The sequence below is a fragment of the Scyliorhinus canicula genome, chromosome 12 (genome assembly GCF_902713615.1).
Source record: "Scyliorhinus canicula chromosome 12, sScyCan1.1, whole genome shotgun sequence".
Classification (NCBI taxonomy): Eukaryota; Metazoa; Chordata; class Chondrichthyes; order Carcharhiniformes; family Scyliorhinidae; genus Scyliorhinus; species Scyliorhinus canicula.
In genome coordinates, this window is record NC_052157.1 from 153,611,151 (window position 1) to 153,638,713 (window position 27,563).

At 48.7% G+C, this 27,563-nt stretch overlaps 1 protein-coding gene across 1 annotated transcript in view; it reads right to left on the reverse strand.

Moving 5' to 3' along the window:
- Nucleotides 1-2,973: 2,973 nt before the first annotated feature.
- The window catches only part of LOC119974342 (multidrug and toxin extrusion protein 1-like), a 39,230-nt gene continuing 14,640 nt past the window's right edge, over nt 2,974-27,563 (reverse strand). Inside the window, exons 5-13 of the mRNA XM_038813114.1 lie at nt 26,201-26,349; nt 22,882-22,924; nt 17,187-17,231; nt 13,560-13,657; nt 13,346-13,443; nt 8,892-9,005; nt 7,680-7,747; nt 4,619-4,727; nt 2,974-3,125 (exon numbers count right to left, since the gene is read on the reverse strand). Coding sequence (XP_038669042.1) covers nt 2,974-3,125; nt 4,619-4,727; nt 7,680-7,747; nt 8,892-9,005; nt 13,346-13,443; nt 13,560-13,657; nt 17,187-17,231; nt 22,882-22,924; nt 26,201-26,349 — 876 coding nt within the window. The remainder of the gene's footprint in view (nt 3,126-4,618; nt 4,728-7,679; nt 7,748-8,891; nt 9,006-13,345; nt 13,444-13,559; nt 13,658-17,186; nt 17,232-22,881; nt 22,925-26,200; nt 26,350-27,563) is intronic.

The following is a 27,563-nucleotide window of genomic DNA, read 5'->3' on the forward strand; positions in this document are numbered from 1 at the left end:
GGGATTTTCCTTAACCCTATTTGCCAATGACTTTTCGTGACCCCTTTTAGCCCTCCTGACTCCTTGCTTAAGTTCCTTCCTACTTTCCTTATATTCCACACAGGCTTTGTCTGTTCTCAGCCTTCGAGCCCTGACAAATGCCTCCTTTTTCTTTTTGACGAGGCCTACAATATCTCCCGTTATTCAAGGTTCCCGAAATTTGCCTTATTTATCCTTCTTCCGCACAGGAACATGCCGGTCCTGAATTCCTTTCAACTGACATTTGAAAATCTCCCACATGTCAGATGTTGATTTACCCTCAAACATCCGCCCCCAATCTAGGTTCTTCAGTTCCTGTCTAATATTGTTATAATTAGCCTTCCCCCAATTTAGTACATTCACCCTAGGACCACTCTTATCCTTGTCCACACACTTTAAAACTTACTGAATTGTGGTCACTGTTCCTGAAATGCTCCCCTACTGAAACTTCTACCACCTGGCCGGGCTCATTCCCCAATACCAGGTCCAGTATAGCCCCTTCCCTAGTTGGACTATCAACTTATTGTTTTAAGAAGCCCTCCTGGATGCTCCTTACAAACTCTGCCCCGTTCATGCCCCTAGCACTAAGTGAGTCCCAGTCAATATTGGGGAAGTTAAAGTCTCCCATCACAACAACCCTGTTGCTTTTGCTCCTTTCCAAAATCTGTCTACCTATCTGCTCCTCTATCTCCCGCTGGCTGTTGGGTGGCCTGTAGTAAACCCCAACATTGTGACTGCACCCTTCTTATTCCTGATCTCTACCCATATAGCCTCGCTGCCCGCTGATGTGTCCTCCCGTAGTACAGCTGTGATATTCTCCCTAATCAGTCGCGCAACTCCACCACCCCTTTGACATCCCCCTCTGTCCCGCCTGAAACATCTAAATCCTGGAACGTTTAACTGCCAATCCTGTCCTTCCCTGAACCAGGTCTCTGTAATGGCAATAACATCATAGTTCCAAGTACTAATCCAAGCTCTAAGTTCATCTGCCTTATCTGTTATACTTCCTGCATTAAAACATATGCACTTCAGGCCACCAGTCCCGCTGTTTTCAGCAACATCTCCCTGTCTGCGCTTCCTCAGAGCCATACTGGCCCTATTCCCTAGTTCTCCCTCAATGTTTTCACCTTCTGACCTATTGCTCCGGTACCCACCCCCCTGCCACTTCCGGTACCCGCCTCGGTGCCACGAAGCAGCAAGTCTAACCATTGTGCCATTGTTCCGGCCCAAAGAGATGAAAGTTGATTCGAGGAAAAAAATAAAAAGTTCACAGAGTTTCAGCAAGAGGTTAAAGGCAGGATATCTATGTGTGTGTCAGGTGTGTATACATTTGTGAAGCTAAGGGTGGAGTAAAGGAGTATTGCGTCACCGTCAAACTTTCGTGTTTAATAAATGTCGTTTCTCTTGTTGCTAAAATTAGTTAGCGGTCCTGTGACTCTGTTCCTCACTGTCTTATGAGCTCGGGTTCCAGTCCATTCCATTCTTCCCACCGCTCTATAAGACCAACTGGGATTGGAACATAGAAAACAGGTGCAGGTGGAGGCCAATCGGCCCATCAAGCCTGCTCCGCCATTCATTATGATCATGGCTGATCATCCAATTCAGTAACCTGTTCCCGCTTGCTCCCCATATCCCTTTAGCCACAAGAGCCATAAGTAACTCCTTCTTGAAAACATACACTGTCTTGACCACAACTGCTTTCTTTGGGAGAGAATTCCACAGGCTCACCACTGTCTGGGTGAAGACATTTCTCCTCATCTTAGTCCTAAATGGTCCACCCCCATAATCACAGACCGTGACTTCTGGGCCGGGATTCTCCCCTACCCGGGGGGGCGGGGGGTCCCGGCGTAGCGGAGTGGCGCCAACCACTCCGGCGTCAGGCCTCCCCAAAGGTGCGGAATGCTCCGCACCTTCGGGGGCTAGGTCCGTGCCGGAGTGGTTGGCGCCACGCCGACTGGTGCCAAAACTGGCGCCAACGGCCTTTGACGCCCGCCCCCCGACGTCGGGCTGGCCAAAGGCCTTCGCCGGTTTGCGCATGCGCCGGTGCGTCAGTGGCCGCTGACGTCACCACCGGCGCATGCGTGGTAGGGGTGTTCTCTTCCGCCTCTGCTATGGTGGAGGCCGTGGCAGCGGCGGAAGAAAAGAGTGCCCCCACGGCACTGGCCCGCCCGCCGATCGGTGGGCCCCGATCGCGGGCCAGGCCCCGTGGGGACCCCTCTGGGTCCGATCGCCCCGCGCCCCCCCCAGGACCCCGTGGGCCCGCTCACGCGCCATCCGCCAATCCCACCGCCACCAGAGGTGGTTGAAACCACGGCAGCGGGATTGGCCTATCAGCGGCGGGACTTCAGCCCATCACGGGCCGAGAATCGCCGCGGGGGGCCCGCCGATCGGCACGGCGCGATTCCCACCCCCGCCAATTCCCGGGTGGTGGAGAATTCCGGCCACGGCGGGGGCGGGATTTCCGCTGGCCCCGGGCGATTCTCCGACCTGCGGGGGGGTCAGAGAATTTGCCCATGTTCTGGGCTCCCCCGCCATCCGTGAACATCCTTCCTGTATCTAACCCTCTCCAGACCTGTTCATATTTTATAGGCTTCCATGAGATCACCCTTCATTCTTCTGAAACTCCAGTGAATATAATCCTAACTGACTCATCCTCTCCTATTGTGTCAGCCCGCTAGTCCAGGAAACAGTCTGGTAAACATTCGCTGTACCCTCTTGGTTAACCTTATATACGTTCATCTGAAACTAAATCTGGTCAGTTGTCAAAAAGCCATGATAACCATTATTCACCTGTCGCAATTGTGATGACCATGATAACACTGCAATATAATGCACAAATAATAAAATACTCAACCGCTATGGAATCAAACAAATGAGCAATAATGCAGATTGGAATATTTCTGCAACTAACTGAAAGTTCACTGGAAAGTGAAAAAAAGGGACATTAGACAGGTTTCAACGGATTTTGAATCCATTTTGTAAATGTGTCTTGTTGAGCTTGTGCGCTTGTCGGAGGTGTTCCTTCACTAACTTGTCATTGGTGAAGATATAGCCCAACACGTCTTTTAATGATCCAAGTAAGATAGAATTTACTAAGGAGAAAAACCCTGGGGGAAAGAAAAAGAGTAAAATATGAGGTACTCTCGTTAAATAGTCCAGTTGAAGTTCCAAGTAACATTTTATTTAAGGACGTTACTGTTCACTGCTTCTGTTTACCCTCCCTTGTCCCATCAGATGACATCCCCCCCCCCCCCCCCCCCCCCCCCCCCCCGCTGTACTGGGTCAGCTCCCTGTACAGGTACAGTCTGATGGACCCTTGTCCCTAACCAAACCATTCCCGTGATCTGCTCCAGGATATCTCTCCCTGCTGAAGATTAGCCGGTGAATGTGACCACCATTTGACTGTGGTGTTGGGTTATCACTGTTGGGTCTGATCTGGTCTTAACCATCAGGAACTGCTTCCGTGACCAACCTTCCTCTCACTGATTCAGATTGCGGGGGCCAATCATAGAACAGTAACTGGCATCCTAGCTAACACGGCACAGATCAAGCACCAAACATGGGATCGCAATATATAGATGAAATGTAAAATAAAGCCCAGCATATGTGGAGGAAGAAACAGAGTTAGTGGGCAATATTTTCTCAGTTGAGGAGAAGTGGGTCAAATTCGGATCATGTGACCAAAGGTGGCGTGGTAGCACAGTGGTTAGCACTGTTGTGCCACAGCGCCAGGATCCCGGGTTCGATTCCCGGCTTGGGTCACTGTCTGTGCGGAGCCTGCACGTTCTCACCCTGCCTGCGTGGGTTTCCTCCGGCTGCTCCGGTTTCCTCCCACAAGTCCCGAAAGATGCGCTGTTAGGTGAATTGGACATTCTGAATTCTCCCTCCGTGTACCCGAACAGGCGCCAGAATGTGGCGACTAGGGGATTTTCACAGTAACTTCATTGCAGTGTTAATGTAAGCCTACTTGTGACTCTAATAAAGGTTATTATAATGGGCCATGGTGCGACATTGTCAGAGATCTTCTCTTCCTGAACAAATTAATATAAGCAATATACTATGGATGTGGGGGGTTGGCAGGGGGTTGGGGGGAAGGACTGCCACTACTCTTTGCAGAAGAAAGTTCTTCTGCCACATATCTTGAATCTTATGTCCCCTGGTTCTGGAATTCTCCACCAAGGGAAACTATTTTATTCTGTCCACTCTTTCTTTTCCCCTCACCTCTTCCCAACTTCTGGCTCACAGACAGGGACACTATCCACGTGCCAAAAGACCTCTACAAAGAATGCATTGCAAGTTCTTCAATAAAAGTAAATATAGTTTAAAACCATAGCCGAAGTGCCTTGTAGAACCATAAAGCCATTGAACCATTGTGTGTAGGCATGAGACCAGGACAGAATCAGTCTCAACTGAGATTACGGCATCAATTACTGCCCAGGCTCATACCCAAAGAATGTCCACTTGGGAAGGCTATGGATACTGTGAACACTTAAGGAGCTGTGTCTGAATGAGGAGCCAAGAGAACATTGGAGAGATTGTGAGGGCTCCATAATTCGAAAAATCACAGGTTTAGTCAGTGAGTTTAAACTGTTGGACTCACCAATGCAGCACAGAGCAACTTTAGCAGAGTTGACAGCCTGCTCTGGGTCATTGGCTCCCAGAGCGTTACCCACATGAACAGTTGCAGCCACACTGTATCCCAGAGGAACCTACAGGACAAAAAATTATCAATAATTACTTGCACTTCATTTTCCATTTCCTTCCCCCTATTTAATCTGTTGCTGATGGTAACTGCCCCATGAAATATAGCTGTGGTTGGAGTTATCGGCAAGCAGGTCAGGAATGTCAGAGGTCCACTGTCTCCTTTGTTGCCTGACCTCAGTTGGGAAGTGGTTGGTTTAACAATTAACCTCATTAACCCCCACCCCTTTCATCACCCTCCGGGTTTCTGAAAGGAATAAAAATCAGTTGGAGTTTCTGTTCCTAATTACTAACTGTTAATGGTCTTGCAATATGTGTCTTCAGCCATGCATTGGAGGCTTCCAGTCGTTAATAAAGAGTTTTATTGATGAAAGACAAAGGCAGTGAAGTAACAGGCACAGAACATGATACAACAGGTCTTAACACGTCTGTGTCCTGTTCCCAGGACTCCGTGCAAACTCCCCATTGGCCGGGGTGCATGCGCTCCTGTATGATTGGCCCCAAGCTGGTCACATGGTCCATGGAGCCCACACCCTTAAAGGAGGTGCGCTCTCACTCAATATTTCCAATAAATGACTGCCAAATGGGTGCAGGGCCTGTCCTGGTTGTGGCGCTGTTCTTTTCATCTTTGCATCCCACCTTCAAACCACCTTGTGAAACTCAATATAATCCCTCCATGGCTACCTCTGTTCTTCACCCTTACAACCAACCAAGAACTCTGTGCACCTTCACTTCTGACCTCTTTTGAATCGTCCAAGTGTATCACACCAACACTGCCGGTCATTACTTCAGTTGCCTTGGCTCTAATCTCTGCAATTCCCTCCCCGTACCGTGTGGGAAAGCCAACAGTTCAATTTGGCTGACACAATTTATTCCGCACATGAGGAGGCAGAGGTGGAAAGCAGCATCACAGTATAATATTGCAGTTTACTTTCGATACCAAGTTGAGATGCATGGCAAATAGAGAGAGGATACAGGAGATTGCAACGAGTGTAGGCAGGTTACCCGAGTGGGCAGGTAGATGGCAAATGAAGGTTAATGAGGGCAAAACTGGTAGCTGTACATTTTGAAACAAACATCAGGGAAAGGATATGTAATCAGATTGTTAACGCACGAGAGAACCAGAGACGTACAGAGTCTGGATAAATAGGTTTTAAAGTGTGGGAGCACATGAGAAATGACTGGAGAAAAACAAATGAGAATTTTTTAACAGCGACATATTGAACGTTAATTGATGTGGAAATTGGTTGGGTCACAACTAAAATATTGCATCCACCTGAAACATTGAATTAAAATTGAGATTTTCATTCCTGGAACAGAAAGGTTAGAGGAGAATCAGACCAAGGATTCTAAAAGTATGAAATGCCTTGAGACACTGGATGATGCAAATCCCTTGTTTCCAGTAACAATGAGGTGTGACTCATGATGAACCTTCCAAGAAGCGTTTTCAAAGGAAATGGTTATGAGAACAGAAGATACTGCTGAGGGAGAGACCATCACCTGAATCGGAATGGAATTGTGTAAGTATTAGAAAAACAACATCAAACCATGTGACAAAATGAGATGAGAGAAGATAGTTCCAGTTGTAGCATGGTAGCCTTGTGGATAGCACAATTGCTTCACAGCTGCAGGGTTCCGGGTTCAATTCCGGCTTGGGTCACTGTCTGTGTGGAGTCTGCACATTCTCCCCGTGTCTCCGTGGGTTTCCTCCGGGTGCTCCGGTTTCCTCCCACAGTCCAAAGATGTGCAGGTTAGGTGGATTGGCCATGATAAATTGCCCTTAGTGTCCAAAATTGCCCTTAGTGTTGGGTGGGGTTACTGGTTTATGGGGATAAGGTGGAGGTGTTGACCTTGGGTAGGGTGCTCTTTCCAAGAGCTGGTGCAGACTCGATGGGCCGAATGGCCTCCTTCTGCACTGTAAATTCTATGATATCTATGAAGAGCTAACTAGCTCACAAATGGGCTGAATGGCCTCTTTCTATGCTTGAGTTTGAATGATCCTTTAAAGGTCTGATTAACAACTTAACAAATTGATTTGTAGTATTATTGCAGGGACATTTCGATTGCACGCCTGAGTTGTAAAGGGCCCGATCACATAGAACGGATGAATCCATTATTGTAAGTGCAGTGAAATAAGGAAAGATACAGGGGCAGGTTTAGCTCGGTTGGCTGGTCAGCTGGTTTGTGATGCAGAGCGAGGCCAGCAGTGCGGGTTCAATTCCTGCATTGGCTGAGGTTATTCATGAAGACCCCGTCTTCTCAACCCTGCCCCATGCCTGAGGGGTGGTGATCCTCCGGTTAAATCAACACCAATCAGCTCTCCCCCTCAAAGGGGAAAGCAGCCGATGGTCACCTGGCAACTTTACTTTAAAATGAGGAGAATATTTCATGTCATGTATGTGATGATATGCATAAACAATCATGTATATAACGATGTAAATGACTCCTGACCAGAAGCAAGTCTGTGCCTCGAGGAGTTGGGAGATAGTCGTGTTAGTGGATTGTCATACTTGCAGTAGCTCTTGGATAATGAAAATCGCTTATTGTCACAAGTAGGCTTCAAATGAAGTTACTGTGAAAAGCCCCTAGTCACCACAGTCCGGAGCCTGTTTGGGGAGGCTGGTACAGGAATTGAACCGTGCTGCTGGCCTGCCTTGGTCTGCTTTCAAAGCCAGCGATTTAGCCCAGTGTGCTAATTTATCAGTATTAGCAGTTTGTAATAGATCTCTCATCGTTACCTCAACCACGCATTTATTTTATAATAAAACACTTTAACTAGTCAAGAACTAGACGTTTGATTTTGCATCATTCCTATTGGCCAAGCAGCAGAACATAACAATGTAATGTTCTTGGTGTTGAGACTAAAACTTTGCTCCCTTGTTGAGTTAAAATCGCTATGCCTCTGTAAACATGCATTAAGCAGGCAGTACTATATTTGAAACTACAGAAACTAGCCTTACCATGTAAGCCACTGTTACAATCATATAAAGAATAGAGTGTGCTCCAAGTTGAACTTCACTGATTGACCCTGTGAACAGGAAGGGAACAAACAGGAAATTAAAAGCAAACTAATATTAATAGAGAAAAATACACTTTGTGAAATTAACTTTTAATAAAGCCCAAACCAATTTTGTGTTCTTTAATGTTGTTGGAGAAGGGCAGGAGTTGCCAACCTCTGATGGCCCTCCCCTCAACTTTCTCCTCTCCTGGGACCTGCATGTGAGAGGGTGGGGAGCTGCCAGGGTTCCAGCTCTCTGCCAGTGTCGCTGTGAAGTCACTTCCAGGCTGCAATAAGAATGATCTGACAATGGCTTTCCCTCCAGTATCCTCCACCCAGCCCCCGGGGAGCGTTGTTTGATCTCCAAGCTGTTACTCCCAAGGGCAGTCTACACGTGAGTTCTTTAGTCCACCAAATTATAGCATTAATCCTTTAGGTGCCACATGCTAAAATAAATAATTTAGTTAATCATAGAACCCTACAGTGCAGAAGGAGGCTATTCGGCCCATCTAGTTAGCACTGACCCTCTGAAAGAGCACCCTACGTAGATCTACTCCCCCGCCCTGTCCCCATAACCCCGAAAATCCCACCTAAGCTTTGGACACTCAGCGGCAATTTATCACGGCCAACCACCGAACCTGCACATCGTTGGACTATGGCAGGAAACTGGAGTACCCGGAGGAAACCCACGCAGACATGGGGAGAACATGCAGACTCTGCACAGTCACAGGCAACAGTGCTGACCACTGTGTTATTTCTGTCGGTTTATGTATGTGGATTTGTAACCCATTGTCAACGTCACTGTTATAAGAGGGTAAGGATGTCCTTGCTTGACTCCCTCGAGTCAATCCTGTTAAGTAATGGATTAAGAGACATTCCAATTAGTTGCCTCATTTATGTCAAGTGTCCAATAATTGACATTGATGTGTAAAGGGGCTTCAGGTGGCCTTTGTGTCAGGTGATGTGATGAGAGAGTTTTGTGCAGAGTCTGTTGAAGTGAAATAAAGATGTTTGTGAAAAGGAGCAGAATATTTGACTCTTTATACAACAGCAGCTAAACGTCTAACAAACCCATTTGCTTTACATTTTGTTAGCTGACACCAGTCGCCATCTCATCCACTTCCCAAAAGTGAAAGGAGTGTTTTTCCTTGCCCCGGGGGGGTGGTTTATTTACCTAGAAGCAGAATTCCAATTTGATACGGCCAACATTCAGCACACACCATGCACAGGCTAGGAATCGCCAATCGTAGAAAGTTTCCCCACTCCTGCAGGCAGTCAGTTGACCATCCTACACAGCAAAAAAAAAAATGGATTTACAAGTTATAGAAAGTATTGGGGAAGCACATGAGGAGCAAGGAAGGTAGGAGAGACAGACAAAAACATCTATATGAACCAGCTCACTGCAGCTTGCACACTGGCCCCTGGGGGTTTCTCTGGCTGCTTCTGTCATGGAATGTGTCTACGTTAGGGGTGATCTTGTAATCTGTGGGAAAAAGCACTCACAGAAAGCATTGCTCTGCTGGCTGGCCCAAGTTATGTGAGGATACATTTGCCTGAGATGTCTGTACTGGTTGCTCTTGAGTACCCTTGTCTAGACAGACAAAAATATTGCTATTCATGCAAGCATCCATAGGAATATGACATAGTATGTTTTGGCAGAAGGAGGCCATTTGGCCCATCGAGTCTGCACCAGCCCTTCGAAAGGGCACCCAACTTTTTTGTTACAAATTTAGAGTACCCAATTCATTTTTTTCCAATTAAGGGGCAATTTAGTGTGGCCAATCCTATCCGGCTGCATCACAGCTTGGTATGACAACTGCTCGGCCCAAGATCGCAACTGCAGAGTGCGGTGAACTCAGCCCGACGCATCACACTAGCTTGCCACCCCCACATTGATTCTGTATACACCTCCCGCTGCCTCAGGAAGGCAGACAGCATTGTCAGAGACCCCCTCCCACCCAGGCATTGCCTTCTTCCACACCCTTCCATCAGGCAGAAGATACAGAAGTCTGAAGACCCGAACATCCAGACATAGGAACAGCTTCTTCCCCACAGCTACATGACTCCTCAACGACTCCCCCCTTGGACTGATCTGTTCCCTGTAAGAACACTATTCACGACGCCCTATGCTGCTCTTACTCATGTATTTGCTTTGTTTGGCCCCTTGTTCTCACTATAATCAATCACTGTTTGTCGATGTACCATTTGTCATTGTACTCTGTTGATTATTCTTTGTCTGCAATGTATGTACTGTGTACGTTCCCTTGGCCGCAGAAAAATACTTTCCACTGTACTTCAGTACATGTGACAATAAATCAAATCAAATCAATCCACCTAGCCTGCACATCTTTGGGTTGTGGGGGGTGAAACCCACGCAAACACGGGAGAATGTGCAAACTCCACATGGACAGTTCTGAGGCGGGAATTGAACCCGGGTCCCTGGAGCTGTGAGGTAACAGTGCTAACCACTGTGTCACCATGCCACATGATTCATTGATGTCCGGCAGGAACTTAGGAACAGGAAGGCAGGAAGGATGGAAATGGAGGTGGATTTACATTTAATGTGGCCCTGTGCTCAGCTTCTTTTCTGAAGCCCACCAACCCGGAACCTGAAAACAGAAGCCCACCCCAGTAACACTCTCTCTACCCCCACCACCCTCACGGACACTCTCTCCACCCACCTTTGATGGTGCAGTGGGAAATTCTGAGGTGAAGGAGCTGGAAGAAAATGTGTTGGCCATATAATTTCTCAATATCATATTACGTTGTTTTTCTATGCATTAATCATTTGAGTCCACAAACGTCAGTCAAAGTATGCTTCTTAATTTAAAAATATTAGCTCCGGTTGGCATTTAATTTTGGTCCATGGATCATTAATCTTTAGTATGGCTAGAATTTCACTATGCAAATGCTTAATTATGCAAATCAAGCCTATTAGAATTTTACTTACTAGCTATGAAACAAAACTGGATGAATAGAGTTAATATACAAATCAGCCATAATGACAGAGCACACACAAAGTACTGGGCAGCACGGTAGCATGGTGGTTAGCATAAATGCTTCACAGCTCCAGGGTCCCAGGTTCAGTTCCCGGCTTGGGTCACTGTCTGTGCGGAGTCTGCACGTCCTTCCCGTGTGTGCGTGGGTTTCCTCCGGGTGCTCCGGTTTCCCCCCACAGTCCAAAGATGTGCGGGTTAGGTGGATTGGCCATGCTAAATTGCCCGTAGTGTCCTAAAAAGTAAGGTTAAGTGGGGGTTGTTGGGTTACGGGTATAGGGTGGATACGTGGGTTTGAGTAGGGTGATCATTGCTCGGCACAACATCGAGGGCCGAAGGGCCTGTTCTGTGCTGTACTGTTCTATGACTGAGTGGACTACTCCTGTTCCTAAGTTCCTGGTAGATATCAATGAATGATGCTTGGCACATTTGTGCATGCGTTCCGGAATCTAGCCCTTTCAACAGTCAATTCAAAGTAATCCAGATCTCAAAAAACTATTAGTCAGCTAAATTAATGGTTTATCCAGTACCTTTATGATTTTCCACAGCATTCTAAGTTGAATATTACCAGGCCCAGCAACTTGATCAATTTTCAGTGCCTCAAACCAAGCTAAGGCCATTTATGCATTTACACCCGAGGAGTCAATATCTAAAGCATTTCTACCTACCACTGTATAATCTTCAATACTGAAAATGGACAATCACAGATTCCCCCCAGCCATGCTAGATACCACCTTCAAGAGATGGAGGCGGGATGGGGACACATTGACGGTCAGGGACATCTACATAGGGCAAGACTGGAAAAACTGACGAGGAAGTGGAGACTAGCAAAAGGACAGGAATTGACACATCTTCAAATAAAGCACTTCCTCCGCAAAGAGACAGTGGGGTACCCCGGGGCCCCAGAAAGCACACTACTAGAGGACCTGATAGGCACAAGCAGCGAGAAGGGGGGGGCTATGTGTGAAAATATACGGACAGCTACTGGACAGAGCCCGAACACCACTGGATGGGACCAGACAAAAATGGGAGGGTGAACTGGGGACAGAGGTAGGATGGGGACTCTGGAGCAAAGCATTGAGCAGGGTGAGCCCACTTCCTCCTGCGCAAGGCTTAGCCTAATGCAACTCACAAGAGAAGAGGAAGGGTGCTGAAGGGCTAAAGTGGGGGTCCTGTTTTCAAGGGCCGGTGCAGACTCGATGGGCCGAATGGCCTCCTTCTGCACTGTAAATTCTAAGATTCTGTAGAACATAGAACATTGTGTTTCTCTCTCCGGTGAGCTGGCGCACACCACTGCTGTAGGCCACAATGGCAATGGCGGCTGCCCCTTGAAAACTTGCAACAGCCAGCTTCGTCACAATGCCAGGATCGGCACACTCCTGAAAGAGCTGGACCACTTCTTGGATGCAAATGGGTCTCCCATACACACATACCCGAATTAACTCTCTTACTCCCACACACACACACAGATGGCAATGAGCCGTTTTCTACTGGGGTGATTGGGGGGGGGGGGGGGGGGGAGAGATGGGGGGGTGAAGGAGAGGTATGGGGTGAGGCAGGTATGGTGGTGGGAGCTGAGGAGAAGGTGGTTGGAGTCAAGAGTGTTAAATGCCTGAAATCCCACTTCCCACTGCCTGGGGAAGGGATTTACAGTTGCGCACCTCGAATTCCACCCCACCCATGTGACCCGTGTCCCGCTCGCACTTTCTCAGATTCACATTCCTGAATGCTGGACACCATCCCCCACTGTGCTCCCATCAGACACTCAGGGCTGGGTTCTCCCCCCCCCCCCCCCCCCCCCCCATTCCCCAACCCGGGGTTCCATACTGACGTCCTCGCAGGGCAGAAGCTCGGCCACAGGCATACCGTTCTGAATGAGTGAATGTCTCCATGGGGCCTGTGCGGAACTGAGAGACACAGCAGATCAGACGAGCCCAGCCCTCTCACATTTACTCGGAAGAGACTTTCGAATTGTGGCCGTGTTTACAATTTCTGTCTCTACCCGAATGACTATGAAAAACATCAATCAGAGGGCTCGCGTTTTGCAGCCCCCCCCCCCCCCCCAAACCTCGGTGTTTATTCCCTGTGCTAGGGCACAGTGTGTTTCATTGTAAATCCATTAGCACCGTGGTTAGCACTGTTGTTTCACAGCGCCAGGGTCCCAGGTTCGATTCCCGGCTTGGGTCACTGTCTGTGGGGAGTCTGCATGTTCTCCCCGTGTCTGCGTGGGTTTCCTCCGGGCATTCCAGTTTCCTCCCACAAGTCCCGAAAGACGTGCTGTTATGTGAATTGGACATTCTGAATTCTCCCTCTGTGTACCCGAACAGGGGCCGGAATGTGGCGACTAGGGGCCTTTCACAGTAACTTCATAACTTCATTGCAGTGTTAATGTAAGCCTACTTGTGACAATAAAGATTATTATGATTATTATTATTATAAATCCGCCCTTGGTAGGAAATACAGCAATAAATGAGGGCCCTCAAAAGAAGTCGGTGTTTTACACAGAGAGGGGACTGAATAAGACTGTCCAATATTTCTTTCCGTGAATTTCAATAGAATGGGGAATTGGATACTACAGTATTTTCATTTCACAACATTGCCCAAGGTGTGAATGACCCCCTCTGAAACCTACCTGGCCAGGTGTTAACGTGCAGCTTCTTCCATCGAATGTATCCAAACAGGAGAATAGCCTGACAGTACTGAGAGATAACATTGGCAGCGGCCGAGCCTCTGAGAAATATCAAATTGTCACATTAAAGATGGTTTCAAATGAAGACAGTGTCATCATTCAGCGAAAATGTCATTCATCAGACCTTTTGAAAATGTTAATGGTTTTTTCTACTTACTCCACTCCCAGTGTCAACACATAGAGGAAGAGATAATTGATTCCAGCATTGATGATGTTGGCTATGAAGCCAGTGACAATCTGGGGCATGGTGATCCCCTGGGAACAAAACGATAAAGTCATTGCTGGAATTACTCTTCAATAAACCAACATGGTGCATGGCATGGTGCCTGGATAGAGGGAAGATGGAGTACAACTGCTCCCCCAATGTCCATGTTTGGAGTAGAACGTCCACCCGATCTAAGATCCTTTTATCCTCACTTGCATCAGGTGCTTTGTTGGAACTTAAGTTTGTAGAATTGGACAACATTCCCGCGTTTGCAGTTAGCTCATCAAATTCATAGTCCCTGTGTTCCAGGGAGCCACTCCATCTCTCACTGCGCTTCCCCAGGGAGCTACTCCATCTCTCACTGCGCTTCCCCAGGGAGCCATTCCATCTCTCACTGCGCTTGCCCAGGGAGCCATTCCATCTCTCACTGCGCTTCCCCAGGGAGCCATTCCATCTCTCACTGCGCTTCCCCAGGGAGCCATTCCATCTCTCACTGCGCTTCCCCAGGGAGCCATTCCATCTCTCACTGTGCTTCCCCAGGGAGCCATTCCATCTCTCACTGCGCTTCCCCAGGGAGCCATTCCATCTCTCACTGCGCTTCCCCAGGGAGCCATTCCATCTCTCACTGCGCTTCCCCAGGGAGCCATTCCATCTCTCACTGCGCTTCCCCAGGGAGCCATTCCATCTCTCACTGCGCTTCCCCAGGGAGCCATTCCATCTCTCACTGCGCTTCCCCAGGGAGCCATTCCATCTCTCACTGCGCTTCCCCAGGGAGCCATTCTATCTCTCACTGCGCTTCCCCAGGGAGCCATTCCATCTCTCACTGCGCTTCCCCAGGGAGCCATTCCATCTCTCACTGCGCTTCCCCAGGGAGCCATTCTATCTCTCACTGTGCTTCCCCAGGGAGCCATTCCATCTCTCACTGTGCTTCCCCAGGGAGCCATTCCATCTCTCACTGCGCTTCCCCAGGGAGCCATTCCATCTCTCACTGCGCTTCCCCAGGGAGCCATTCCATCTCTCACTGCGCTTCCCCAGGGAGCCATTCCATCTCTCACTGCGCTTCCCCAGGGAGCCATTCCATCTCTCACTGCGCTTCCCCAGGGAGCCATTCCATCTCTCACTGCGCTTCCCCAGGGAGCCATTCCATCTCTCACTGCGCTTCCCCAGGGAGCTATTCCATCTCTCACTGCGCTTCCCCAGGGAGCCATTCCATCTCTCACTGCGCTTCCCCAGGGAGCCATTCCATCTCTCACTGCGCTTCCCCAGGGAGCCATTCTATCTCTCACTGTGCTTCCCCAGGGAGCCATTCCATCTCTCACTGTGCTTCCCCAGGGAGCCATTCCATCTCTCACTGCGCTTCCCCAGGGAGCCATTCCATCTCTCACTGCGCTTCCCCAGGGAGCCATTCCATCTCTCACTGCGCTTCCCCAGGGAGCCATTCCATCTCTCACTGCGCTTCCCCAGGGAGCCATTCCATCTCTCACTGCGCTTCCCCAGGGAGCCATTCCATCTCTCACTGTGCTTCCCCAGGGAGCCATTCCATCTCTCACTGCGCTTCCCCAGGGAGCCATTCCATCTCTCACTGCGCTTCCCCAGGGAGCCATTCCATCTCTCACTGCGCTTCCCCAGGGAGCCATTCCATCTCTCACTGTGCTTCTCCAGGGAGCCATTCCATCTCTCACTGCGCTTCCCCAGGGAGCCATTCTATCTCTCACTGCGCTTCCCCAGGGAGCCATTCCATCTCTCACTGCGCTTCCCCAGGGAGCCATTCCATCTCTCACTGCGCTTCCCCAGGGAGCCATTCCATCTCTCACTGCGTTTCCCCAGGGAGCCATTCCATCTCTCACTGCGCTTCCCCAGGGAGCCATTCCATCTCTCACTGTGCTTCTCCAGGGAGCCATTCCATCTCTCACTGCGCTTCCCCAGGGAGCCATTCTATCTCTCACTGCGCTTCCCCAGGGAGCCATTCCATCTCTCACTGCGCTTCCCCAGGGAGCCATTCCATCTCTCACTGTGCTTCCCCAGGGAGCCATTCCATCTCTCACTGCACTTCCCCAGGGAGCCATTCTATCTCTCACTGCGCTTCCCCCAGAGTGCAGGAGATTTGAATTCACTGGTTTGTTCAAGAGCCTGCTGTCTCTGTGTTAAGTGAATCATTCAGCCAGTGCCCTCGATATGCTGCTATTCCACACTCTGAGCTGGGCTCAACAACGGAGCAATAGATAAGCAAAGAAAGGCAAGGGATCCTCCTTCGATAACTGGCTCCCAAATGGATGTGTGCACAGATCCAGTGGTATCAACTCTGAGTATACCCGGAGAGTAACGTACTGTGATGAAAAACAAAATGGCAAAGCGGGTCGCCTGCTCAGTGCCGAAGCCACCTGATTTTATCGTTTTGGTTTCAATGGCGTGAAAACTGGGTGACATTTGCATTGATGATCGAATCCACTCGCTTACTGTCCAGGTTGTGAAGGTGGAAATGATCCCTATGGGCTGAGAAACTGGTTCTGTTTCTTTACTCACAAGGAATAGTTGAGGTGAATAAAACAGACCCAATTCATGGGAAGCTAAAAAAAAATGCACGAGGGAGAAAGAAATAGAAAGAGGTCGAGCGGTATTCGACAGACAAAGGTTAGTCTGCTTTTGGGTGTGTTTGGGGAGGGGGGGGGGGGGTGTTTCTCAGAGGCTGCAGCCTTGAGAATCGTCCCGCTATTCAACAGCACTTTGCCATTTCTTTTAGCCTCGGGGAGTTCCTTCCGGCCGAGGCCGCACTCAGAGAGTTTCCAGCCAGAGGACTGATTTTGCCAGCAGGAATGGCTGCTCGCAGATGGGAGACACCATTTGGATCGGCAGGCCTGATCTCCCCCCCCCCCCCCCCCGCTTTATTGTCCCTTCCCACCCACCCCCTCCCAATGGGTAAGGCCCTCCCCGGCCCAAACCCTGACACTGCGAACCTGCAACCTGGGTGGCATTGCCAGATTGCCAAGGTGACACTGCCAGTGTTCCAGGCTGGCAGGGCCAAGGTGCCAGGAGGAGTGCCAGGGTACTACCCTGCCCTGTCCCCAATCACCCCGGGGGATCTCTAATGGCCATGGGAGAGCCACCGAGATGCCATCACGTTTGTGACGACCAGCAGGAAAGGGCGCCCTGGCGAGCTATCGCCTGTTCAGCCACCCAGCGAGGGTGTGATCCAGATCGTGCCGGGCGGAGCGGGTCAGGTGACTTGCAATTGGCCTAGCACCCGGCCGCGGAGGCCTATTTGGGGCTCTCCCATCAGTCAACCGGCCCACCCGAGTCCACACCGAGCACCAAGCGCAACACAATTGCTGAATCGTGCCCATGCTGTATCAGGTTAGAGAAAGGATGGTGGGAGGGAGCTCATTTGGAGCATAAAACCTCAGCCAGGATCTATTGGGCCTAATGCCTGTGTTGTAAATCGGATACAAGTAAACTTGTAAACTTTCTAAACTAGCTTCTGAATTGTTTCGATTCATTTTCCTGAATGCAGTTGGCCATTGAAATATCCCTACTGAAATAATTATTGAATTTAATTCACACGCCATCACTCAGGGACTTTACCTGACTCTGAAGGTATCGGATCTCTAAGTCATAAAGAAACGCTGCCTAAGAAAGAATATTGACAATAATTAGTAGCAGACAGTGTATCAATCACTAGTGAAATAGAAAAGAAAGTTACATTCAGGCATTCTCCTCAAGTTTCAGGCAGACGCGTGTTGGGATTCCGTTTGGAATTATTGAGTATCTGCTTCACAGGTTCTAAGGTCCACGCTTTAGTTGCCGAGAAATCGCAAAGACCGAGCTCTGCCTGACCGTGTCAGTCAGGAGTCACACTTCCTTCTGAGTCAGATGGTGTGTGTTCATGTCCCATCCCAAAGCAGTGCCTGACACTCCCGTTTCAGGATCGAGGGAACGGCTGCATTGTTGGAGGTGCCAACTTTCAGATAAGATGTTAAAGCGAGGTGCCATCTGCTCCATTAGCTGGGTGTAAATAATCCCAGGGCAGTGATAGGCAAGTTCACTCGAGTGTCCTGGCCAACATTCATCCCTCAATCAACTCGATTAAGAAACCACACAGGGCGGAATCTGACGAAGTGCCAGAGTCAGACCAAAATCCGGCGTGTAGCTCTCCAGTTGCCCAGTTTTCTCTCCTAATATTGAGCCACTTGAAAGAAAAGAAGCAAAAATGAGTGGCGTGGTTTATGCCGTCACTCTGGCAGGGCGGGCCCTGATAGAGCTGGCAACCGGCCTCACAGATACTGGGGCTCGATCGTTAGAGGACGCCTCGATCAGCACTGCAAACTAACGGTTCCCAGCCCCTGCCGTGGAAGTACCGGGGGGCTCGACCCTGCCCACGGCAATCATCGCTAGCATTTCCCACCCCCCCTGCCCCCACCACACAGCGGAAGCATCACCATCACTCAGATTGGCACTATGCCTAGATATGTCCCATCGTGGGCGTGAACCCTGTTGCGTCGCTGACGAAGGACGGGAAATGCGGGAAACGCGATTCCTCCGGAAAGAATCGTGTTTCCCGATTCTCTCTGGATTTTCCGCCCACGTCGCCAATCGTGTGCATGGCTGGTCCGGGCTCACAATCACTCCAATAACCTTGTCATTTATCAAATTGCTGTTGGCGAGAGCTTGTAATGCCCAGATTGACTGTTTATTTATTTATTTATTATTACAAAAGTTGTAAAACCTCACTGTCAGCAAAATGCTTTGACATGTTCTGATGTCTGAGGTGCGATAGAAATTCATGTTTTTCTTCCTTTGTTTTATCTAGATTTAAGGAGCTTCCCAAATGGCTCAGTTGATAAGTATATCAACCAGGAAGGCTGAGGTTTGGAGGGGACCACGGAAGACACATGGAACATTGTTTTAATTAGGACACGGCTGTTCAAACCGATAAATGTAAGAACAAAGTTTTATTTACAAACGGTATATTTACACTCCCCGTTAGACCCCTGCTGGGTCTTCACTGGTTGGTGCCTTGCTGGCCGACATGGCTCGCTGTAGGGTGGGTGGGTGAAAGACTATACGTAAGCGGCCACAATCAGAGTCCAGCGCTGGATCCTCGCAGACGCTACGGCGGGGACCACCTTGTCCTCACGGAAGATGCTGAGCAATGGCTTGTGATCGGTGATGATAAAACAATTGCGAATGTAGACGTATTGGTGAAATCACTTTACACCAAGTACGACCGCCAGGCCCTCCTTTTCGATCTGGGCATATTTTCCTTCAGCCGCAGCCAGCGTCTGGGAGACAGAAGTGATCAGAGGATCACTGCTGTCGTCCATTCTATGGTACATAACTGCCCCAATGCCATAGGGCGAAGCATCGCGCATGACGTACACCGGTTTAGAAGAGTCAAACTGTGTCAATACTCCTGAAGAAGACAATCGCAGCTTCACCTCGCTAAAGGCCGAATCCTGGACCCAATCCCAAGGTTGGCGCTTTTTCAACGGCAAGCGGAGGGGGGCAAATTTGGGAGCCAAATCCGGAATAAAGCCCATAATCATAGTATCATAGAATTTAGGAGGCCATTCAGCCCATCTAGTCTGCACCGGCTCTCGGAAAGAGCACCCTACCCAAGGTCAACACCTCCACCCTATTCCCATAACCCAGTAACCCCACCCAACACTAAGGGCAATTTTGGACACTAAGGGCAATTTATCATGGCCAATCCACCTAACCTGCACATCTTTGGACTGTGGGAGGAAACCGGAGCACCCGGAGGAAACCCACGCACACACGGGGAGGATGTGCAGACTCCGCACAGACAGTGACCCAAGCCGGAATCGAACCTGGGACCCTGGAGCTGTGAAGCGAGTGTGCTATCCACAATGCTACCGTGCTGCCCATAATGATTCACTAATCCATGAAAAGAGCGAAGTTCCGTGACGTCTCATGGAGCGGCGCCATTCTGATCACCCGTACCTTCTCAGCAACCGGGTGCAGGTCATCCCGGTCCACCTGATATCCTAAATATCCTAAATACCACTCCTTCTGCATGAAACATGCATTTTGTGCAGCGCAGGTGGACCCCATATTCGGAAAACCGTTTCAACACCGCCTCAAGGTTTCGCAAATGTACATGTTCTGTTGCCCCTGTGACTAACATACCGTCGAAGTAAATCGCAACACGCGGAAATCCAGGCAGGATGTTCTCCATGATGCGCAGAAAGACTGCGCACGCCAAGGAGAAGCCGAATGTACTCATCCAGTCCCTTGTGCGTTTAATGGTGAAGTTATTCCAGCTCCAGCTGCAGATAAACATTGCTCATGTCCAATGTCGTGAATGTACATCCATCGGCCAATGTTGCATATAAATCCTTGATGCGAGTTAAAGGTTAACGGTCCAATCGTGGAACCATTTTCACTGTCAATTTATAGTCTCCTCAGAGGCGAACTGTCTTACCTGGCTTCATTACGGGGACCACCAATGCCGACCAATCAGCGAAGCGCACTGGCCGAATAATGCCCAAACTTTCAAAACGCTGAAGTTGGGTCTCAACCTCCTCCGCTATAGCATAGGGAAGCAAGTGAGTACGAAAATATCAGGACTGGGCTTCCCGGTCCACCTGGACTTTGCACACAGCCCTTTTAATGGTACCAAACCCAGGCTGGAAAACCTCCAGGAATTTGCTCAGTACCGTACACAAACCACCAGAGCTCACTTGGAGGATATGCTGCCAATCCAATCATGGCCCAACAGGCGAGGGAGGTTTCCTTGCACAGCAATGTGGATATTGTTGATACCGCAGACCAAGCGATCGCGGAGCATCTCGGGCAAAGCAGTTCCATACTTACAAAGCTCTGCTATCTTCTGTAGCCAAGACACAAACTTCGTGACGGACTCACCGGAGGACCTCTCCGCTGTATTAAACCGCTATCATTGATTATCGATGAACTTGGGTTAAAGTATTCTGCCACAAGTGTGACGAGCTGGTCGAATGTTCACGCATCCGGCATTGCCGGGTACGTGAGACTCCGGGTCACTCCTAACGTGTGCGGTCCACAGGCCGTCAGCAGCATGACCGTCTGCCGCTCGTTCTCTCACTCTCCTTGGGTAACAATGGTTACTTTGCAATCAAGACCGAATTAATCCTTGATATAGACAGGCCAACCAAATGTGCAATAATAGTGCAGGGGACAAGTTAATGGAATACATTCAAAATAGTTTTCTAGGTCAGTGTGTAAAGGAACCAACAAGGTCAGTGGTTTTTAAACTTTGTCATCCGTGGTCCTCTTAGCTGGGGAGAAAGTCCCCACGAACTGCCCAAATGGTCCTGAGCTGCCGGCTTTTTCTCGCTGTCTCAAAAAACTAAGAATTGTTTTCTGCTAAATGTAATAAATGTATATGGAGTCACAAAGGTCTGGAGCACATAAAAGGCCCTTTGGCCCATCGCACCTGTACTGGTCAAAAATCACCACCCGGGGGCAGCATGTGGCGCAGTGGGTTATCCCTGTTGCCTCACGGCGCAGAGGTCCCAGGTTCGATCCCGGCTCTGGGTCACTGTCCGTGTGGAGTTTGCACATTCTCCCTGCGGTTGCGTGGGTTTCGCCCCCACAACCTGATGGAACCATCAATTCACTAGACACGTGCTTTCAGATATGAACAGTGGTTTTAATCTACTTACAACAGAGCCAGCCTGTTCCGCGTTGAACTCTCGATGAACTGAACGCCTGGCTCTGAGCATTGGTATTTATACAGCAGTCCAGGGGGAGGAGTCGTGGGCGGAGCCACGGGTGGAGCCCTGTACAAACTCCTAAGCATTCCCAGCGCTACTCCCCCTAGTGGTCGGGCAACGCAACTGCGCTTACAAATGCATGGTCTCATGTATATACAATACAGTGTCAATTACGGAGTTATATTCACCACACAACCCAAAGATATGCAGGTTAGGTGGATTGGCCACGTTAAATTGCCCCTTAATTGGAAAAAATGAATTGGGTACTCTAAAAAAATTTTAAAACAAAAGAAAAAAAAACACCACCTAACCATTCTAATCTCATTTTCCAGCACTTAGCCCATAGCTTTGTCTGCTTTGGGATCGCACATCTAAATACTTCTTCAATGTTACGAGGGTCTCTGCCTCCACCACCCTTTCAGGCAGCGAGTTCCAGACTCCCACCACCCTCTGTGTGAAAAGGTTTTTCCTCACACCCCCTCTAAAACTCCTGCCGCCACCTTAAATCTATGCTCCCTGTCATTGATCCCTCCACCAAGGGGAAAAGTTTCTTCCTGTCCACTCTATCTATGCCCCTCATAATTTTATCCATTTCAATCATGTCCCCCCTCAGTCTCCTCTGCTCTAAGGAAAGTCCATCCAATCTCTCTTCACAGTTAAAACTATCCAGTCTGGGAAAAGGGGAGACAGTGGCCTAGCAGGATTGTCACTGGACTAGTAATCCAGATACTTAGGGTCATGCTCTGGGGAGCTGTGTTTGAATCCCGCCAGGGCAGATTGTGAAATTTGAATTCAACAAAAATCTGGAATTAAAATCTAATAATGACCATGAAACCAATGTAGATTGTCACAAAAGCCCACCAGGTTCACTAATGTCCTTGAGGGAAGGAAATTTGTCATCCTTTTTGTTTTATAGATTTGGAGTACCCAATTATTATTTTTTCCAATTAAGGGGCAATTTAACGTGGCCAATCCACCTAACCTGCAAATCTTGGGGTTTTGGGGGCGAAACCCACGCAGACACGGGGAGAATGTGCAAACTCCACATGGACAGTGACCCAGGGCCGGGATTCGAACCCAGGTCCTCAGCACCGCAGTCCCAATGCTGTCCACTGCGCCACCGTGCTGCCCTGGAAATCTGTCATCCTTACCTGGCCTGGCCTACATGTGACTCCAGCCTCACAGCAATGTGATTGACTCTTAAATGCCCTCAGGGATGGGCAATGAATGCTGACCCAGCCAGCGACGCCCGCAGCCCATGAACAAATTAAGAAAAAACCATCCTGGTAAGTCATTCATATTTATTACAAATCTAAAGTCAATTATCGATTCATGTCAGAAATTAATGTACCACAAAAGAGCACATTTTAATTTGTATTATAAAATCAGCACAATAATCTTCTTCCAAGGAACAGATACTTATCTCACAGCCATATTAATCAGAAACTATCTAGAGCAACATAAACCTTGCTTATAAAACTGCATTGCTCGTGACGACTTGTGTCACGCACGTGGGAGCCTGTCTGGGTTGTGACACGCGCTACCTGGAATAATTTACTTACAGGCAGACCAGGAATATATATCTTCATGTAGAGTTGTGTTAACCTGCAAGAGAAGTAGAAAAAGCAGGTAACAGCAGGGAAACCATGGTGCATCACCACCTGGAACTAAAGGTAAACCCAAACTGAGGTGGCAATGTGAGCCATTTACGAGATGCATTTCAACGACTCCAGGTTTCTCCCAACTCATCTTCTAAACCTGGGACAGCTAGCATCTTGAAGCACAGGGAAAATATGAACACGGTGCAGGAGCAACCATTCAGTCCCTCGGACCAGCTCCGTCATTTACTATGATAAATAAATTCTCCTTAAATGGGCAACCGCTTATTTTTAAGCAGTGACCCCGAGTTCTATATTCTCCCACAAGAGGAAACATTTTCTCCAAATCCACCCTGTCAATAACCCTCAGGATCTTATACATTTCAATCAAGTCGCCTCTTACTCCAGCGGATACCAGCTTAGCTTGTCCAACCTTTCCTCATACGACAGCCCACCCATTCCTGGTATTAGTCTGGTCAACCTTCTCTGAACTGCTTCCAACGCATTTATACCCTGCCTCAAATAGGATGACCAATACAGTGCACAGTACTCTAAATGTGGCCTCACTCTGTATGGTCTTGCTTTTCTTACATTCAATTTCTCTCGCAATAAATTATAACATTCTGTTAGCTTTTCTAATGACTTGCATTCAAACCTTTTGCAACTCATGTACTAAGACCAAATCCCTCTGCATCTCAGCGCTCTGCAATGCCTCACCATTTAGATAATATGCTTCTCTTTTATTCCATCTACCAAAATGGATAATGTCAGATTTTCCCACATTATATGTGATTTTCTCCCTCACTTAACCAGGGTATGTATTTTTGCAGCCTCTTTATGTCTTCTTCGCAACTTACTTTCTTAATTATCTTTGTGTCACTAGTTACTTTGCCAACTATCCCATGTATTCCTTCATCCAAGTCATTTATATAAGTCTCCCAACACCAATCCCTACGGCACGCCACTCATTATCATAGAATTTACAGTGCCGAAGGAGGCCATTCGGCCCATCGAGTCTGCACCAGCCCTTGGAAAGAATCATCCTTCCCAAGCCCACACCTCCACCCGATCCCCGTAACCCAGTAACCCCACCCCGCCTTTTTGGACACTAAGGGCTATTTAGCATGGCCAATCCACCTAACCGGCACTGTGGGAGGAAACCGGAGCACCCGGAGGAAACCCATGCAGTCACGGGGAGAACGTGCAGACTCCGCACAGACAGTGACCCAAGCCAGGAATCGAACCTGGGACCCTGGAGCTGTGAAGCAACTATGCTAATCACTGTGCTACCGTGCTGCCCCACCAACCTGTAAAAGACCACTTTATGTGTACTATCAGCTTCCTGTTAGCCAGCCAATCTTCTATCTATGCCAATATTTTATCTCCATATTATGAAACATTCTATAATAACCTTTGAAGTGACAGTTTCTCAAATGCCTTCTGGAAATCTAAGTATAGTACATCCACCAGTTCCCCTTTATCTACAGCGATTGCTACTTCCTCAAAGAAAGTTGGTTAACCATGATTTCCCTTTCACTAAACCACATTGACCATGCCTCATTAGCTTAAAGTTATCCAAATATCCTGCTAGAATCCTTAATAATGGCTTCTAACATTTTCCCTGTGACATACGTTAAGCTAACTGGCCTGAAGTTACCTGCTTTCTGTCCCCATCCTTTTGGAATAAGAGAGTTACATTTGCTTCCAATCTGTTGGGACCTTTCCCAAATCTATTGAGCTTCCGAAAATTAAAACCAATGCATCAACTATCTCACTAGCCACTTCTAGAAGAAAGTGCCTTGTAATATAATTTACTCCAAGTTGCCCGCCAAATTACACACCGCCCTGACCTGGAAATATATTTCTTTCACTGTCGCTGGGTCAAAATCCTGGAACCCACGATCTAACAGAACTGTTGACGTACCAGTGCCACACAGGGGGGCAACAGTTCAACAAGGTGTCTCAGCACCATCATCTCAAGGGAACTTAGGGATGAGCAATAAATGTTGACCGTGGTCATAACACCCGCATCCCATGAACGAATAATACAATACACACGCAATCTATGAGAATGGTTTTAGGAACATGGAACTACACTTCAGTGGCCAGATTGGAGAAGCTGGAGTTGTGATCCTTAGAGCAAAGGTCAAAAGGAAATTGAGTAAATGATTGGGTAAGAAAAGAAAATACCATCCTTTTGGGGAATGGTCAGACAGGAGGGATAAGATTGCCCTCTTTTTGTGCTGTACTGACCCTAATCCTATGATCTGATTTATTTTCTAAATAGACAACAATCAGGTGCTCATCTCAACTTTGTATTGAATTCCCAATAAGGCATGAGTTTGAATCACAGGATCACTCCGTCGCAATTTCTCCATTTTCAGTCAGGCTGCAAAGGATTCTGGGAGAAAGAACAGTAAGTTGACCTCGTTCATGAACTCCACCCTGTCACACAGTGACCCTGGCAGAGTTTGCGGAGAGGTTGGGACGTCACAGGAACCCTCCTGGAATCCCCCCTGTCCCAAGGTCTGAAATCCACTTTCTTAAACCTGTCGTGTTTCTCACCCTGGGGTAACACGGACTGCAACAGGATGCAGTTGGACTGTAAAGCATACACCAAACGTAGGCGTTGGTTCAATACGATTAATTGAACTTCTGTAACAATGCACACAGCTGGCTGTGGGTTGACTCTCTACGGCTCTAAGTGTACTAACTCTAACTATCTAGACCAGGCTAGCTCTGATCCACGTGTAGAAGGTGCTGACTGATATATACACCCTGACTGTCACTACAGTTGTCACCAGTGGAAAGAGGCGGAGTGCTGATGCCTCATGTGTTTTATAGTAGGAAGCCCCCCTCTGGTGTTCTGTCTGGTGATTGGTTGTGTTCTGTCCTCTATATTGATTGGCTAACCTGGGTGTCTGTCACTGCCTGTTTTTACATCACGATGTGCATGGGTGCATATTATGACAAAACCTACAACTGGGCTTTTTGATGGCATTATTTTGAATTTTTAAGTTCATTTTCACGCCCATCACGCCGGGTGGTGGCCACTGTAAGGTGGTTCTCACTATTTATTTGGCTTTCTCCCTATTGAAAGGACCAACTGATCTCTGCTTGCCACCGAGATTAGCCCCTCACTAGCTGTAAATATGCAAATTGGCACCTCCTTCCTGATATTCCTTGACCCAACGCTAACACACTCTGCCATTGGGTCAAATCTTTCACTCAAATCTCGTTATTTTAATCTCTTAGTAATTAGAAAATTAAACAAGGTTCTCACTTGGCCAATGCCGGAGATTGTTTGAAAGCCAGTAAAATGTGCTCGATGTTGATGGAGAGGGCCCAGCAGGGAAAGCAGGTTATCATGAGAATGAGGATCCCCCTTTGGAGAATCACTCCGATTCGCTTCAAGTTCTTGCTGCCAAATGTCTGAAAAATCAGAATAAATATTAAAGTGAATTCTGATGAACACCATGGCCAGAATTTTACAGCGAGGAACTTTCAGTCGGCGAGGGTGGGTACCAACGACATAGGTAGAATGAGGAAAAGTGGTTTGACCGAGGGATTCTGAGCTACGGGGCTACATTGAAAAGAAGAACCTCAAAGATAATGGGCGCGCTTCTCCGTTTCACAGACTAGAGACGACGGGACAGAATCGGTGGACTTCTACGAAAGCAAAATTGGTGCTGCTCCCAGTACAATTTAGTTAAGGGGCTAGCGCCGGCGCCACATGGAACACGCTCGACTCCAATAAAAAACGCAGTCGGATTCACCAGGGTCGGGATTGGCACTCGAGAGGCTGACGAGCCACATATTAACACTCCACTCCCCGCACACACACCCATCCCAGCCAACAAGATGGCACTGATTGCGCTGGAGCGCTCCCATCCTGTTGATGGATCAGCTCGGGCCAGGGGGTACTGAAGGGGTGGCCTGGGGGGCACCCATATGGCACGTGGCACAAGGTTCGCAGCGCGCAGGCTGCGGCAATGGTGTTCCGTGCCGTCCACCCTAACCCAACAGCCCACATCCTGCAGCAACCCCCCCCCCCCCCCCACTCCCCACCCCCGCTACTCCATCCAGCCCTAGCAGAAGCACCCGGCCAGCGGCATAATTGCCAGCACACTATGGCGATGATCACTTACGGTGCCCTCCTCCCTCTCCCACTCAGCAGCCACGATGCCTGTTTCCTGGTTTTTGAAACCGTAAATGAACCTCACCATCAGTAAACCCTCCCGGCAGAGGCAGAGTATCGCGGAGACCCCCAGAGAATACCGGATCACGGATCAGGCTCGCTAATGATATGCCAATGGCATTTACTATACGTGCGGAGTAGAACGCATTGACGCTGCTGCCGAGGCACGGGAGCATGACATTCTGCCCGGCGCCCAGCGCCAGCCATCACTCTGGCCTCACGACAGATTTTCCACCCAATCGGGAGCCTTTCCCGCTTTCGGCGTTGGCTGACGGAGAATCCTGCCCAATAATCCTTGAATGACTCCTTGAGCCAGAAGCAACTTGGCGTAGGATAACTAAGATTAGAGGGTTAAATACTTGGCTCAAAGACTGATATGGGTCAAATGGGTTTTAATTTATGAGGCAGTGGTACCAGTTCTGTGGAACAGGAAAGCTGCACTGTTGGA